The sequence below is a fragment of the Pelodiscus sinensis genome, chromosome 4 (genome assembly GCF_049634645.1).
Source record: "Pelodiscus sinensis isolate JC-2024 chromosome 4, ASM4963464v1, whole genome shotgun sequence".
NCBI lineage: Eukaryota > Metazoa > Chordata > Testudines > Trionychidae > Pelodiscus > Pelodiscus sinensis.
In genome coordinates, this window is record NC_134714.1 from 57,182,501 (window position 1) to 57,196,073 (window position 13,573).

At 41.6% G+C, this 13,573-nt stretch overlaps 1 protein-coding gene across 17 annotated transcripts in view; it reads right to left on the minus strand.

Moving 5' to 3' along the window:
• MEIS2 (Meis homeobox 2) overlaps window positions 1–13,573 on the minus strand; it is a 203,460-nt gene that overhangs the window by 5,884 nt on the left and 184,003 nt on the right. For 11 of the 17 annotated variants that reach the window (XM_006132700.3, XM_006132698.3, XM_025189474.2 and 8 more), the window contains one exon: window positions 562–620. In XM_006132700.3, coding sequence (XP_006132762.1) covers window positions 562–620 — 59 coding nt within the window. Of the gene's footprint in view, window positions 1–480; window positions 621–13,573 lie in introns of all 17 variants that reach the window. The other 6 variants (XM_075927029.1, XM_075927027.1, XM_075927025.1 and 3 more) reach the window with 1 other exon arrangement.

Below are 13,573 nucleotides of genomic sequence, written 5' to 3' on the forward strand. Positions count from 1 at the left end.
ATCGTAACATGTTGCTTCAGAAATAATATATTTTAATGGGAATACATTTGGTGTATTCTTAAAAGTAATAATCTTAAAAAAATTTTTTTTGGTCAGTAGGGTAGCATGTCAGGCGTTAGTTGCATATTGTGAATAGTCAAAGCAAATGAATGGATACAATGAGTTTTACAGCTAGCCCTACAGAAGTGAAAGCAATGCATACACCAAGGAGTTGTGGGTAGCAAGAAAATGAGATTGTCCTGCTGATTGGATGCAGACAAGCAATGAGTAATTCAAGAGCTCCCAGTCAAACAAACTGCTTGTGGCACTAGTACTTGTACCCAATTACCAATTCAGAGAGAAAATAAAAAGCAGTTTCAGTAGAGTCAGGGTGGGAAATCTCCAATTAGCACCAATTAGTGAAGTTGCTTCCTACAGCGGAATTCTGGGGACATAAGAAAAAATAATCTCCCAGAATGCCTAGTTGAGGCATTTATTTACCAGGTGATGGGACTCCTGAAGAATAACTTGATGAGGATTTGCGCCTGTGGGACTTGAATACAGATACTACTTGGAACTTGCCTGCTCGATTTGACTGGTCAATCATAGGCTGTACTATTCTTCTTCTGGCATTAATAAACCTAAAACAGAACACAAAGAATAGAAGTCCATTCATCAGCTTGCTTCTGTCTTTCAAGAACACCTTTGCTTTAACTCTGACAGGGATCCAGTGTAATACAGCAGCATCTAAAATATAATTTCACTTTAAAAGATTTTACTCGAAGCGCTCAGAAATGGTAACTTGTGACATGCTTATCTTTCATCAGAAGAAGTGGGCTGTGCCTACAAAAGCTCACGATACCATCTACATGTTTTGTTAGTCTATAAAGTGCTACCAGACCATTTGTTGTTTTTAAGTTTTTCCTGTTACAGCCTGACTTGGCTACCCCTATGAAACGTTTTTATCTTTACTAGTCAGTCCAAGACTGGATTTACCAGAAGGCTGTGAACAAGTACATGTGAATGAAAACTTGTGTTACAATTGTTTCTTTAATTTCTTAAAGCAACTAGGAACCTGGTTAAAGTTCACAGGCTAGAAGATTTTTTTTCCTCTTCATCATAGGGGATTCAGCTACCCTTGCAGCTGGCCATAAATGAGGACCAGGCTTTGCCACTCTGTGCTTTCACAAGGTATTGTTAGGTCAGCAAAGCCATCAATTAGGCTGTCTGAAGTTTTATCACCAGCACAGCAGCAATAAGTGCTGGCCCAGAAAGACTTCTGCTCTTCTGCAACTCCTGCAGTTTAAGCCTGTAAAGTCAGGGGTCATTTAGAGGTCAGTGCCAGCTGGGGGCGACCTTTTCAGCTAAGAGTGGGACACCCAAGGCAGAGCATTAAGCAACTGCTGACCATAAACCGAGGCACCTTTCAACTCAATAGAAAGAGGGAGTCATTGCTACATGTGTTTAATATTAGGCCCAAAAGCACTTTTTCCTCAAATCAGGGACCATAGCTGGAGTAGTGGCCAAGGCATTTGAGCATTAGGTAAAGCCAGTTATTTGCCTAGAAAGCCTGAATTTAATTTTGTTTGTAATCCACAAATAAGTGCTTGAATCTTTTCTATTCCTTTAATCCACATCAGCTGAAACTCAGTAAAATCAAACTCCGTAAAATATTTTACCCCACTTATTTTATTTATACAATTTATTCAAAACAAGGCAATTTTCTATCACTTACAAGCCACACACTTGTTTTTATCTGCGTTCTTTGTGTTTTAAGAACACTTTAGGGCTTATGTTCAGGTTTTGTCCTGTATTTCACAGTTCAGACTTCAGTCTAGTGACCCTTAAGGAGTGCTAATGAAGTTGAATACTAGTGTTTAATCCTCTTCAGAAATACTAACATGCCCATCATTCAAAACAGCCTCCTTAACTGCCATAAGGCCTGATCCAAAGCCTGCTGAAGTTATTGGGAGTTTTTCAGTCAATAATGGAAAATTCAATTAATCAGCTCACTTAGTAGAATTCTACTAACACACAGCTGGCCATCAGACATATCCTATCCTAGCCACTATGTTGCTCCCCTCAGGTTAAAATCCATCAAAGATAACAAAAGACAGTACACCTTTGTTTATATCTCCTTTAATCATACTGGTGGAAATTCCATTAGATAGATGCATAAATGCTACAAATAACACCAAAAGGTCTTTTTTTTTTTTTTGCATCCCTATGTTGACATCCAAAACAAAGATATTCTCCATTCTTCAAGGAAAGTATAACTCAGTTGTCAAAAATGTCATCCTGCCTCCGAATTAGTCATGAGGAGACTTCATATATTAAAAATAAAAACAAAGAATTGATTCTGTTGTTCATTCCTTCAGCTAGCAGTAATTTCAGCATGATGGAGGTATTTCCTCTTCTAACACTGTGACTTTTAGACACAGTTTCCATCCCCAAAGACAAAGGTCTCTGATAGGACTTAATTTGCTTAGCTGCTTTCCAGCAATGTTACCACGCTGACCAAATGGGGGCTGACCTGAACCTTCTGTATCCAGCATGCCTTTTATCAGCTAAAGTTAAGGCCAATAGAGATTAAGAGAAAATCCTGATAAGACTGTTTTCTCTTCTCCTTCGAGCTTCTAATGATGTATACAGATGGCAAAGTTTTAAAGAATGCAGTGAGTGCTTATTTGGGCGGCCTGTAAAAAATTATAGACAAGAAACCCTCCCCCACTTTTTGTCTTCTGAGCCCCTACTTTCTTGAAGCTCGCCATTCTTTGGGGAAACTAAATTGGTTTTTCAGTTTTTATTTAAGCCCTAACCACTTTTATTATTTACATCTGGTGGTCCCCTTATTTATGTCCCTTTCCACTTTCCTCCAAACACTCCCTTACTCGCAGAGCTGCAAAGCATTATGGTTCTTCACTCCCAGCAGGAGAACTCCACACTGCCTTCAAACAAATAATTAAGGGGAAGGTTAAAAGTTCACCTAGAGGTCATATCTTTGGATACTGGTCAGAATGTTTACATTAGTAAAGAAAATGGGCGTTCTCTGAAGTGTTTTTTCAATGGGGTTTACACAACAATGCAGAATATTAAGAAAATGTTAAGTCCTAAAAGGTCTAAAGTGACATAACTGGCTCACAAGTATGAGAATACCAAATTTGGATTTACAGTCTTATATATTCTACCAGGGTTTTGACGTTATGAGATGGATTTTGAAAGCCCAGCCTCTGTTTCTTGTGCACTGGCTAGCCATTCACTTCCAAAGGAAGACATTTTGCACTACGTTTATTAAACCCACAGGAGAAATTCTAGATCTTCTATATGAACTACTAGATGATTCAGTAGATATTTACTGATGAGGAAGTGGAAGCCCTGAAAGTGAGCCCCCAAAAATCCAATGGGGGAAATCTTGTATTAAATTATATGGCTGCAAAGTTCCAGTAAATGTGGAAAGACCATAGTATAGTTGCTAAGGAACACAGCACTTGATTTGACCCCTACTTTCTAAACCTTCCTTTTTGCTCCTGCAATTTTGCACATACAAAGAATTGTAAGTGCAATTGATATCACTTGCACATGTAAATACCTTGTTGTGAGGAGAGGGGTACTGTCAAGAACTTGGACATTTAGGTTTTCAATGGCACTTAGGAGAGTTAGGCACCCCTATCCCATTAAAATGTAATTCCTCTTTGAAAATACCAGCCTTAAGTTGTATCACTTATGCCATCAAGTAACTATATCTGCAAAATTACATCTGAAATTATTTGCATCAACAAAATTATGGGTACAAAAGCAGTTGCATAGTTTAATTCATGCGGAAAATCAGGTCCAATATCATTGGAAATGACTACATCACATAAACCACCAGCACAATTGGCAGACATGCACAGAATATAGTGTTTGTGCAGTATTATTTATAATACACCATAAACGTAAATGATGCATATTAGAGAAATAGAAGCCATACTCCCTGATCTAGACTTTACATTTTTTGAGGGCTTTTCTTTTAAATGCCCCAGGGTGCCACGTTTGGGGCCAAAATAAAGCAAGAGCTGGTCCTTGAAAAGTATTTCAGTTCATGCAATACAGAAACACTGTTTTGTTACCTTGGCAGAAATGTTTTAAGGGGCATTAAAAGACCAGTGAAAAATGAAACAAAAATATAAATAACACTATTTTCAGCATTATTTGAGCCCCTATGAAACAGTATTTCACAGTTCTGATCCTTATCGCTAATTGACAACCTTGATGGTTGCCTTCAACCAGAGACCAGCGACTGAATGGGAAAGACAAACAAATCATTTCTAATGGAGAGACCTGCTCTATTATTAATCATAATTATTTGTATTCTAGGAGCAGGTAGCAGTCTCATCCATGATCAGGGCCCTGTTTCAATACATACTATACAAATACATAATGAGAGACATTCCCTAGTCTGAATAGCCTGGATAGCCAAAAGCATTATTGTTCCCAGTTTATAGAAAAGAACAGATACAGAGACAGATTAAGTAATTTGCCCAAAGTCATACAGGGAGTCTGTGGCAAAGCCAGAATGTGAAGCTGGATTTCTCTATTACCTTTCCACAGAACCATTTTTCCTCATGTCTATATTAACATTCAGGCACACTGGCAGGGAATAGTATTGAAGTTCACATTGCCGCTATATGTGCCATACCTGTTCTGTGGATAAACAAGGGAATTCAGCCTGCAAGCTGTCCATTTGGCTCCTTTCACAAGCATTACATCAATGAAATGCAACCTAGGCTAGTGAGTGGGCCATGTGAGTGGCCCTCCTTCTTCTCAATGGGCTGCAAAATTGTCATAACCTTGACAGTCTCCTGGGATTGGGTAGTTTTGCTAATTGTGCTTTTGTACCTAGAATTTGTGGGCTCTGCCGATTGTATTGTAGCAGCACTTTGACTGGATGCAGAGGGAGCACATGGCTCTCACAATGTTGTGTGCAATCAGTTCACATGCCCTTGCTTTAAGGGCATGTCACTTTTGTAATATTGGAAGGAAAAGAATTACATGGATGAAAACCAGCAGAATGTGGCAAACCTGTGCATGGGCAACGGTAAACAAAAGGTTTCCTGGGCCACACACAGAACCGCCATGTGGCACACGTGTCCCTAGGGCACGTGTTGCCCACCTCTACTCTACATTTACACATATGCAGAATTTGACCCTTACCCTGGAATGATAAATGAGGTGTGTATTCTTAAGTAGAATAGAATGTAATTGGTGTATTACATATAGGGCAACTCTCACTCCCATCATTTTGCAGATTTCAGATTATCATCCCTACTACAGTAAACTTCCGATAATCCGGCACCTTTAGGACCCAGGGGGTGCCGGATTATCAGATATGCCCGACTATCAGAAGGGGGAGGGCTATCAGAAGGGGGGGCTATCAGAAGGGGGGTCTGGAGTGGTGTGGGAGGGGATGCCACCCCAGACCCCTCATAGCCTCCCCTTACGATTCAGGCGTCCCTGATTCAGCCGCTGCTGGTCAGTTTCAGCAGCAGCTGAATTGGGGATGCCTGCAATAGAGCAGCTGGGGTGCTGCCGGGTTGGTCCCGCAGCGCCGAGGGGCGGCGCTACGGCACCAACCCAGCAGCACTCCAGCTGCTTGTAGGGACGCCTGGGACAGAGCAGCTGGGGTACTGCCCGGTTGGTCCCGTAGCGCTGCCCCTCGGGGTTGCGGGACCAACCTGGCAGCATCCCAGCTGCTCTTGGGGACGCCTGGGGCAGAGCAGCTGGAGTGCTGCTGGGTTGATCCCGCAGCGCCGAGGGGCGGCGCTACGAGACCAACCCCGCAGCACCACAGCTGTTCTGCCCCAGGCGTCCGGATTCAGCCTGCTGGTGAAACTGACACTGCTGGTCAGTTTCAGCAGTGGCTGAATCCTGATGCCTGGGGCAAAGCAGCTGGGGTGCTGCCCGGTTGGTCCCGTAGCGCTGCCCCTTGGCGCTGTGGGACCAACCCGGCAGCACCCCAGCTGCTCTTGGGGACGCCTGGGGCAGAGCAGCTGGAGTGCTGCTGGGTTGGTCCCGCAGCACCGAGGGGTGGCGCTACGAGACCAACCCCGCAGCACCCGAGCTGCTCTGCCCCAGGCATCCGGATTCAGCCTGCTGGTGAAACTGACGCTGCTGGTCAGTTTCAGCAGCGGCTGAATCCCGATGCCTGGGGCAAAGCAGCTGGAGTGCTGCCGGGTTGGTCCCGTAACGCCGCCCCTTGGCGCTGTGGGACCAACCCAGCAGCACCCCAGCTGCTCTGCCCCAGGGGTCCCCAAGTCAGTCGCTGCTGAAACAGATCAGCGGCTGATTCCAGGAAGCCCGGGGCAGAGCAGCTCTGCCCCGGGCTTCCTGGAATCAGTCACTGATCTGTTTCAGCAGCGGCTGAATCGGGGACCCCTAGGGCAGAGCAGCTGGGGTCCTGCCGGGTTGGTCCCGCAGCGCCGTACTTTGGAGCTGTGGTACCAACCCAACAGCACTCCAGCTGCTCTGCCCCAGGCGTCCCCAAGAGTAGCTGGGGTGCTGCCGGGTTTGTCCCACAGCCCCAAGGGGCAGCGCTACGAGACCAACCTGGCAGCACCCCAGCTGCTCTGCTCCCAGTTTCCCCGATTCAGCTGCTGGTCAGTTTCAGAAGCAGCTGAATGGGGGAAGCCTGTCCGGCTGCCCCAGCACTTCCGGGTTCCTGATGGTGCCGGACCATCAGGAGTCCCGGAGCATTGGATGCCGGACTAATGGAGTTTTACTGTCATTCAAACAGTGGCATTGGCTATGAAAAGATGTATTTCTGTTAGCACTGCACTTTTCCATAAAGCAGTCACATAAATGATACAGGGTCAAAATCTATTCACCTTTCTCACTCAAGTGGTTCCACCAATTTCATTGTGGCTATTTATGTGAGCAAGACAAGCAGGATAGAGATCAAAATGTAAAGTGATTTAAAAGAAATCTCATTGTTTCTTTTTATCTGCGTGCTCACTTGGCCCTCCCCACCCCCGCAAATACAAGCAGCAGAGGTAAACTAGTGAATTCTACAGTTTGCAGAATATTGTAAGTGTAGTTAGGCATGTTGCTTAGGCAGAACAGTTGACCTTTGCAGCTAAGGGGAGCCACGGGAAGCGGCGTGGGCCGGGCCACCATTTCCTGCGGCTCCCCTTGGCTGCAAGGATGAAACGGAGCCAATGGGAGTCGCGAGGCTCTGTGGCCACGGCGTCGGTAAATACACAAACCGGGGTGGCCAGTTAATGTGTTTCTGAGAGTGATTCCGCGGAACACTTTCAGAAACACTGTGCTAGATCCTACACTGATTTATACTGAAATAGGTTGTTTCAACCCCCTGAAAGGATATTGGAGGAGATTCATTTTCCTGCATAAAGCCACAACAGTTTGGTTTTATGTGGATGAAAAAGAGCAACGTTTGGAGACATGAGATTCATTCATCCCCCAACCTGGGACTAGACTGGCTGGTTGTAGAATAGAGCTGTATTCATCCCCAGTCACTACCTTAGGTTACTGGCTGGCAATGTGGGACCTAAGCGGTCAAGAGAGTCTTGTGCTGGTCTTCTACAGAAAAATGCATTTCCCTTCTTGAGGTTAGGTGCCTAACACCTATTGATATGAATTGATTGAGCTGAAGAGCCATTTTTAGCTGTGCTGGTGGTGCTTCAGTCTAGACACTTCCTACAGTGACAGAAGCTGATTTTCCCTCACTGTAGGCCCACACTAAAATTCTCCCATTAACCTATACTGGGGCTTAAGTTGGGTTAACAACTTCTCCCAGAGGAGAGAATTTCAGATAGACCAGGCCTCACTTTTTTTTTTTTAAAGAAAGAAAATAGATTATGGTGAGGTACAATATGGGACCACAGAGTTTAGCTGTAAATATCACTGTGCTCTCTTGATTCCACTTGAAATAGCCATAACAGACACTGACATGTTGAAATAAAAAAATCCTTTAAATCAATCAACTCACTGCATGCACAGAAAGACCTTCACTTCCTTATACTGCAAAAAGAGAAAGGAATAAATCAACAAGAATGCACTTCCAAGGCACTCCAAAGATTGAATTCGGCAGTGTGTTGTCTCAAATTAGACTGTAACCTGTTTAGGACTGGTACTATGACTGCCTGGGTATCTGTAAAGGACAGAGTTCCCAACTAGGGATTGTGGCACTATCGTAATAATAAGAATAAACATAATTAATAATGCTAGATGAATCTATTGCCTTTCTTTAAAAAAAAAAAGTGAGGTCCAGTCAACCTGAAATCCACACTCCTGAGAGTAGTAGTTAACCCAACTTAAGTTCTGATACGGACACAGCTAAGTTAATGGATGAATTCTTATGTGGACCTACAGTAAATGAAGAACTGCTTTTGTCACTGTAGTAAATGTTTACACTGAAGAACTACAGCAGAAGAGCTGTAGCTGTTCTGCTGTAGCACTTGCCATACAAACAGAACCTGGTTTTCAAAGGCTTTTAGGCACCTAAAGATGCCTCTCCAAGTCAATCCTGCCAATAGTAGTTAGGTACCTCACCTACTTAGGAGTTTCTGAAAACCCCACTAGATATCTAACTGCAGCTTTAGGCACTTAACTACATATGAAAGTTGCCAGAAGGAGAGCCATGGAGTTTGAAATGTTCAGCCCAGCTACTAGATACAACAGTGAATGTGCTAGTCAAGTTTTTCCACAAAGGCCAGCCAATGTGCCTTGACCCTGAATTAGGGGTTGTCTCTTCTAGAGATAAGGTAGACATCCAGGTTCTGTGTTGTTTCATACATTTGGCCACGCTGTAGATGACAGGTCACAAATTAGGAGTAAAATTTTCTGTATCCCGTTTCCAGTACCCTCAGCTGCCCAGTGGAACCTTTTGAAACATTCAGTGTCCTGTGTGTCATATTTTTGTTCACAAACAGTAATATGGACAAGTGGTGATAGTTTGTTCACAAAATGTAATTAACATGTTTTTCTGGAAGGTTTGCTTGGCATTATTATATGGCACTTAACATTTCCATGAAAAGGTGTTGTCATATTAAGCCCCTCCTTCAGCAAATCCCTTTGACATGCCCTTAACACCCACTGAAATCAATGGGTTTTAAGCACATTCTCCACGTGTACCCCTAAATATGGACCTACAACAGGTAAAATCTCCAGTATTTGTAAATTTTGATGGGACAACTAATCTTTGTCCAAATGACATTTCAGCATTTGAAGTGTGAAAATGTCAGTGGTTTTGTCCACCCCACGCCACCCCCTGCTTTTTTGGTTTCTATTTAAACTAAGCCCACTGCCATTTAATGATTTTTTGAAAAAAAAAAAAACCCCTACAATTGTCTATTTAGTTGTGAAATCTAATTCTATTTTGTAAATGAAGTGGACAAAAACATTCACATGGGACATTTTCTAATTTCTTTGTGACAGTTTTGCTGAGATCAGTTCATAATGATTATATATTTTATACATTTCTACCACATCCATTTCAGAGGAACAGAGCTTTCCAGAAGAGTGGAATCTGAAAAGCTAAAATTGAAGCAACATTTTTATAGCTATAAATATATACTCCTTTAAAACTATTCATTGTTTATCAATCAGGCTTTTATTTTTGCAGCTGAAATCTATCCATCTTGGTTTATTTAACCTTTTCACTCCAGTGTGTGTTTTAAACTGACAGAATTAGGTTAGATGTCCTTTTGTGTGGGCATGTATATAAAAATGGCTGATAAACCCTTTGTTTCTGCTTCACTGACTCTATGCCACACCTGTTTGCCAACACTTGTGTGTAGCATTCCTTATAAAAAAAAGTATAAAGGTGAATGTAGACACTTGGATGTGAGCCAGCCAAAGAGGCTCCCTTAAGCTAAAAATACTGAAGAGTGGAATCACTTTCATGATTGATTTTCAAAGAGGGGGGAAAAAGAAGGACTTATTTCTTGACAAAACTTCTTAACACAGGATTGGATAACTTTGTTAAAGGTGTAAGTATTCCAGGGAAGATTAGGATATTTTAAAAATGGCAGGGCTGGCTGTCTCTTAAAGGTGCGTCTACACTGCACCCTTACCTTGAAATAAGCTAAGCAATTTGCACTATGCAGCAATTTGGTCTACACAGCTCCAAATTTTGAAATAAAGTTCTATTTCGACAAGTCCCTTAACCCTCATGAAATGAGGGTTACAAGAACACTGGAATAGCATGCCCGTTATTTTGAAATATATTTCAAAATAATGGGTGTGTTTAAAGACGTGGAATAGCTATTTCAGGATACTTCCAGTATCCCGAAATAGCACTGCTGTCTAGACATAGCTTTAGATAGATACTCTATGTTCACTGATGGTTCCATGGACCTCTGCCACGTCTTGTATGTCACTTGCAAAAGTTTCATCTTCACAGGAGATGGCAATTCTGAAAATTACATAATGGCACTCAAAAGTCTGTATTTCAGTACTGCCAGTCCCAAACATTCAAAAATCATGAGCCAAGATACCCAAAAGGATGAGAGTGTCTTAAAATTAATGAGATTATATATAAAACAAGAAGGTAAATACACATCATAATCTAATCTATCTATCTAGTGTTTCTTTATTTACCTTCTAGTTTTTGAGGCTTTACATTTTTCAAGAATTTCTCCAGATGTCTGAGAAATGAACAGAGAAACTTACTTTAAAGGAAGGAAGGAAGGAATGAAGGCAAGACTCTCATCATACCACTTCTTCTCTGGGAGCTTGGACATCAAGTTAAACATTAAATACCACAAAATTCTTGATAAAATCATGAGAATTGTCAACAATTGGTATTTATTTAGCTTCCAGAAAATGTGTCTCTTTAAACATGTAACTCTTCTACCAGGTTATATTTCTGGAGCACAGGAAAAAGACCAGACTCAAGGCAAGAGTTTGAGGGGGTGATTTTGTTTGTTTATTTTTTGTCAACAGTCTTTGCTGGTAATACATACTGAAAGGGTCCACTTGTTTATTCCATACTTTAGGTGTTCATACATGTGGACTGTATGAGAATCTTGCCTCTGCTGTAGTTCGGAGGCAAGATAATAAAACTTTTTTTATAGGCAGAGAAAGTGAGGACTGAAGCATACAGTGCTGACTCTAGATTTTGCAGAGCCCAATATAATCACTTCTGTTTTTCCCCATTCCAGCATGCACAGAGTAATTCCTATCCCTGGCTGTCTGCCTGAACCCACTTCCCCATACTTGTTTGTGTTCTCTGTGGCCCCTGGCGACCTCCTCCACTGCATGTAGAAGGAAGCCAGGAGGTGGAGCCAAAACATAGCTTCCCAAATGGGATGTGCAGATGGAGAAATCATTTTGTGCTGTGGCCCACTGGAGTCAGATGGGACCATGAGTGAAAATATGGGTTGGTGCCATGGCTCCATGGCTGGTGGGTTGAGAGCATATCTGCGTCCTTGGAAGAGTGGGACCATATGTTAACCCTTAGGTCACATAAGCCTAGTGTTGGCACTGTAACTATGTAGTCACATCCTTTAGAATGCAATTAATTTCTCTGAGTAAAGGTGTATCTTCACTGCTACAATTGGCTATAAAAGTGAGCTAGCACCATGACTGAATACTACCCCATTTGAACTTTGCTAAATTGTATAGTGGAAAGAGATTGCATTGTCCAGGATTGCAAATATACTGTGAAACCCCATTGTGAATGAGAACCAGTTAGAGGAATAAATCTGTTAACACTGAGTTTAATGAAGAATTCCCGCTATACAAAGAACCCTCTACGCACAGATTTTCATTATAAGCTTTCATGATGTTTTAACCTAGGTGGAAAATTATCTTTTATTTCCCTTGGAATTCTGAATGATAATAAACACTATTCAGTGAATGTAATCACACCTCATACCACATAACAAAGCATCCCAGCAGGTCATGATTTTTGAAGCAATGTCTGTTACTCTTTCAGAATGCCATCAGATTATTCATATATGGTTATTTATCATGCACCGTAAAAGCGATCTTTCAAAGGTACTTGAAAGGAAGGGAGGAGACAAACAGCGTTCCTTAGCTATTCATATCTTAAAGATAAAATGCTAAGTCAATAGACATAAGTTGTAGTATATTACCTCATCCTGTACTTGATTTATTGCAAATGGGAAGCAACCAGAAACTAAATTACTTTGAAAGTTTTACTACTGACATTAAAATTCCAGGTCTGTATACATTCATCTTATGGAGACTCTGAACACAATTTTAGCTAATTTGGCATGTACGCTATTTTGCTTGCATTGGGATGTCTGCATTAAAAGTGAATTTAGACCCACCTATTTGATTCTTAAGTTACCCTTGAATTTAAAGATGTGTTAATTTGTCATGTTAAACTCATGGGAAAATATTTTGAAAATTGGGAGCTGATGAGTGTTCAATACTTTTGAAAATCAGGCTACTTATTCAGGCTCTTAAATGCAGATTTGGATCCTAATTTTGGGCAACCATTTTTGAAAAATCCATATTTTTGTAATAGTCAATCAAATTAAAGTCACTTGGGGTTCCTAACTAGGTCAGATTCAATTTTCAGGTATTCATCAATTAGCCTGAAGAGGAGAGCTTATATAAAAATGTAATGTCTGTTTAACTTTGCATCTTCATGATGAACTAAGCATAGTAATTCTCCATCTGACTTCTCAGCGGAAACTACTGAAGTATTAACTTGCCAAAAAATGCACAAAGATGTTTAGCAATTATGTATTGGATGTATTTGAAGAGATCAAGGTGCACTCACATGTCCTGTGTTATGGATATCTCTGATTAGCTTGTCATCTACTCTGAAGAAGATGTAGCTTGATTCTCCTATGCTGTGTAACAGGCCAGCTGTTAGCTGTCTGTCAAGCACCTAAAGTGGACAAGTAGTCCAGGAGCAAAAATGTCACTCCTTTGATCTGGCAAGGAGCAGCTGCTGATTTATAGAGTAGGACTTTGTTCTTCCGTTCTATTTTACTTTCTTTCCTAAGGCAGAACCACAAAATCCAGCAGAAAAAAAAAATGCCGTTCTCTGCAACATCAACAAGCTCTGACAACTGCAACAGGGTTTTTCTTGGCCCTAACAAAGCTCTCAGGCATCTCCTTTGACGCTCACCTTTTTTTTTTCCTTCTTCTTTTTGCAATGTGGTAGTTATTGTTTAATTCAGCTTCTGTAAATGGAATGGACTGTGGCCAGCAAGCCTGGGGCATAAACACACCTGTATGAAAGAAGCCTTATTGTAGCAACCATCTACAACCAACCTGCACATGCACTACCAGTTTGTGAGTTCAGAAGGAATGCTCCATTTACCCTGACAGCAAATTTTGTCCAAAGTGAACTATTTTTTTTTTGTATCCCCTGTCCTGTTTTGGCCCTCCTGCTATATTTTTTCATGGTCATTAAAGCTTCAAATCTAAAGGGAAAAGGATTAGGCTAGGAAATATGTATTTTACCTATCAGCCACTGGATCTTAGGAAATTGGATCTTAACAGTTTAGTTTTCACAATCTGCAGCCAAAATAAATGTATAGAAACACACTGCTGAAAATTTGAGAACTGCTGATCCTAAAGATATTCACACTGGTACTGATGAAAAGCTGCTGTG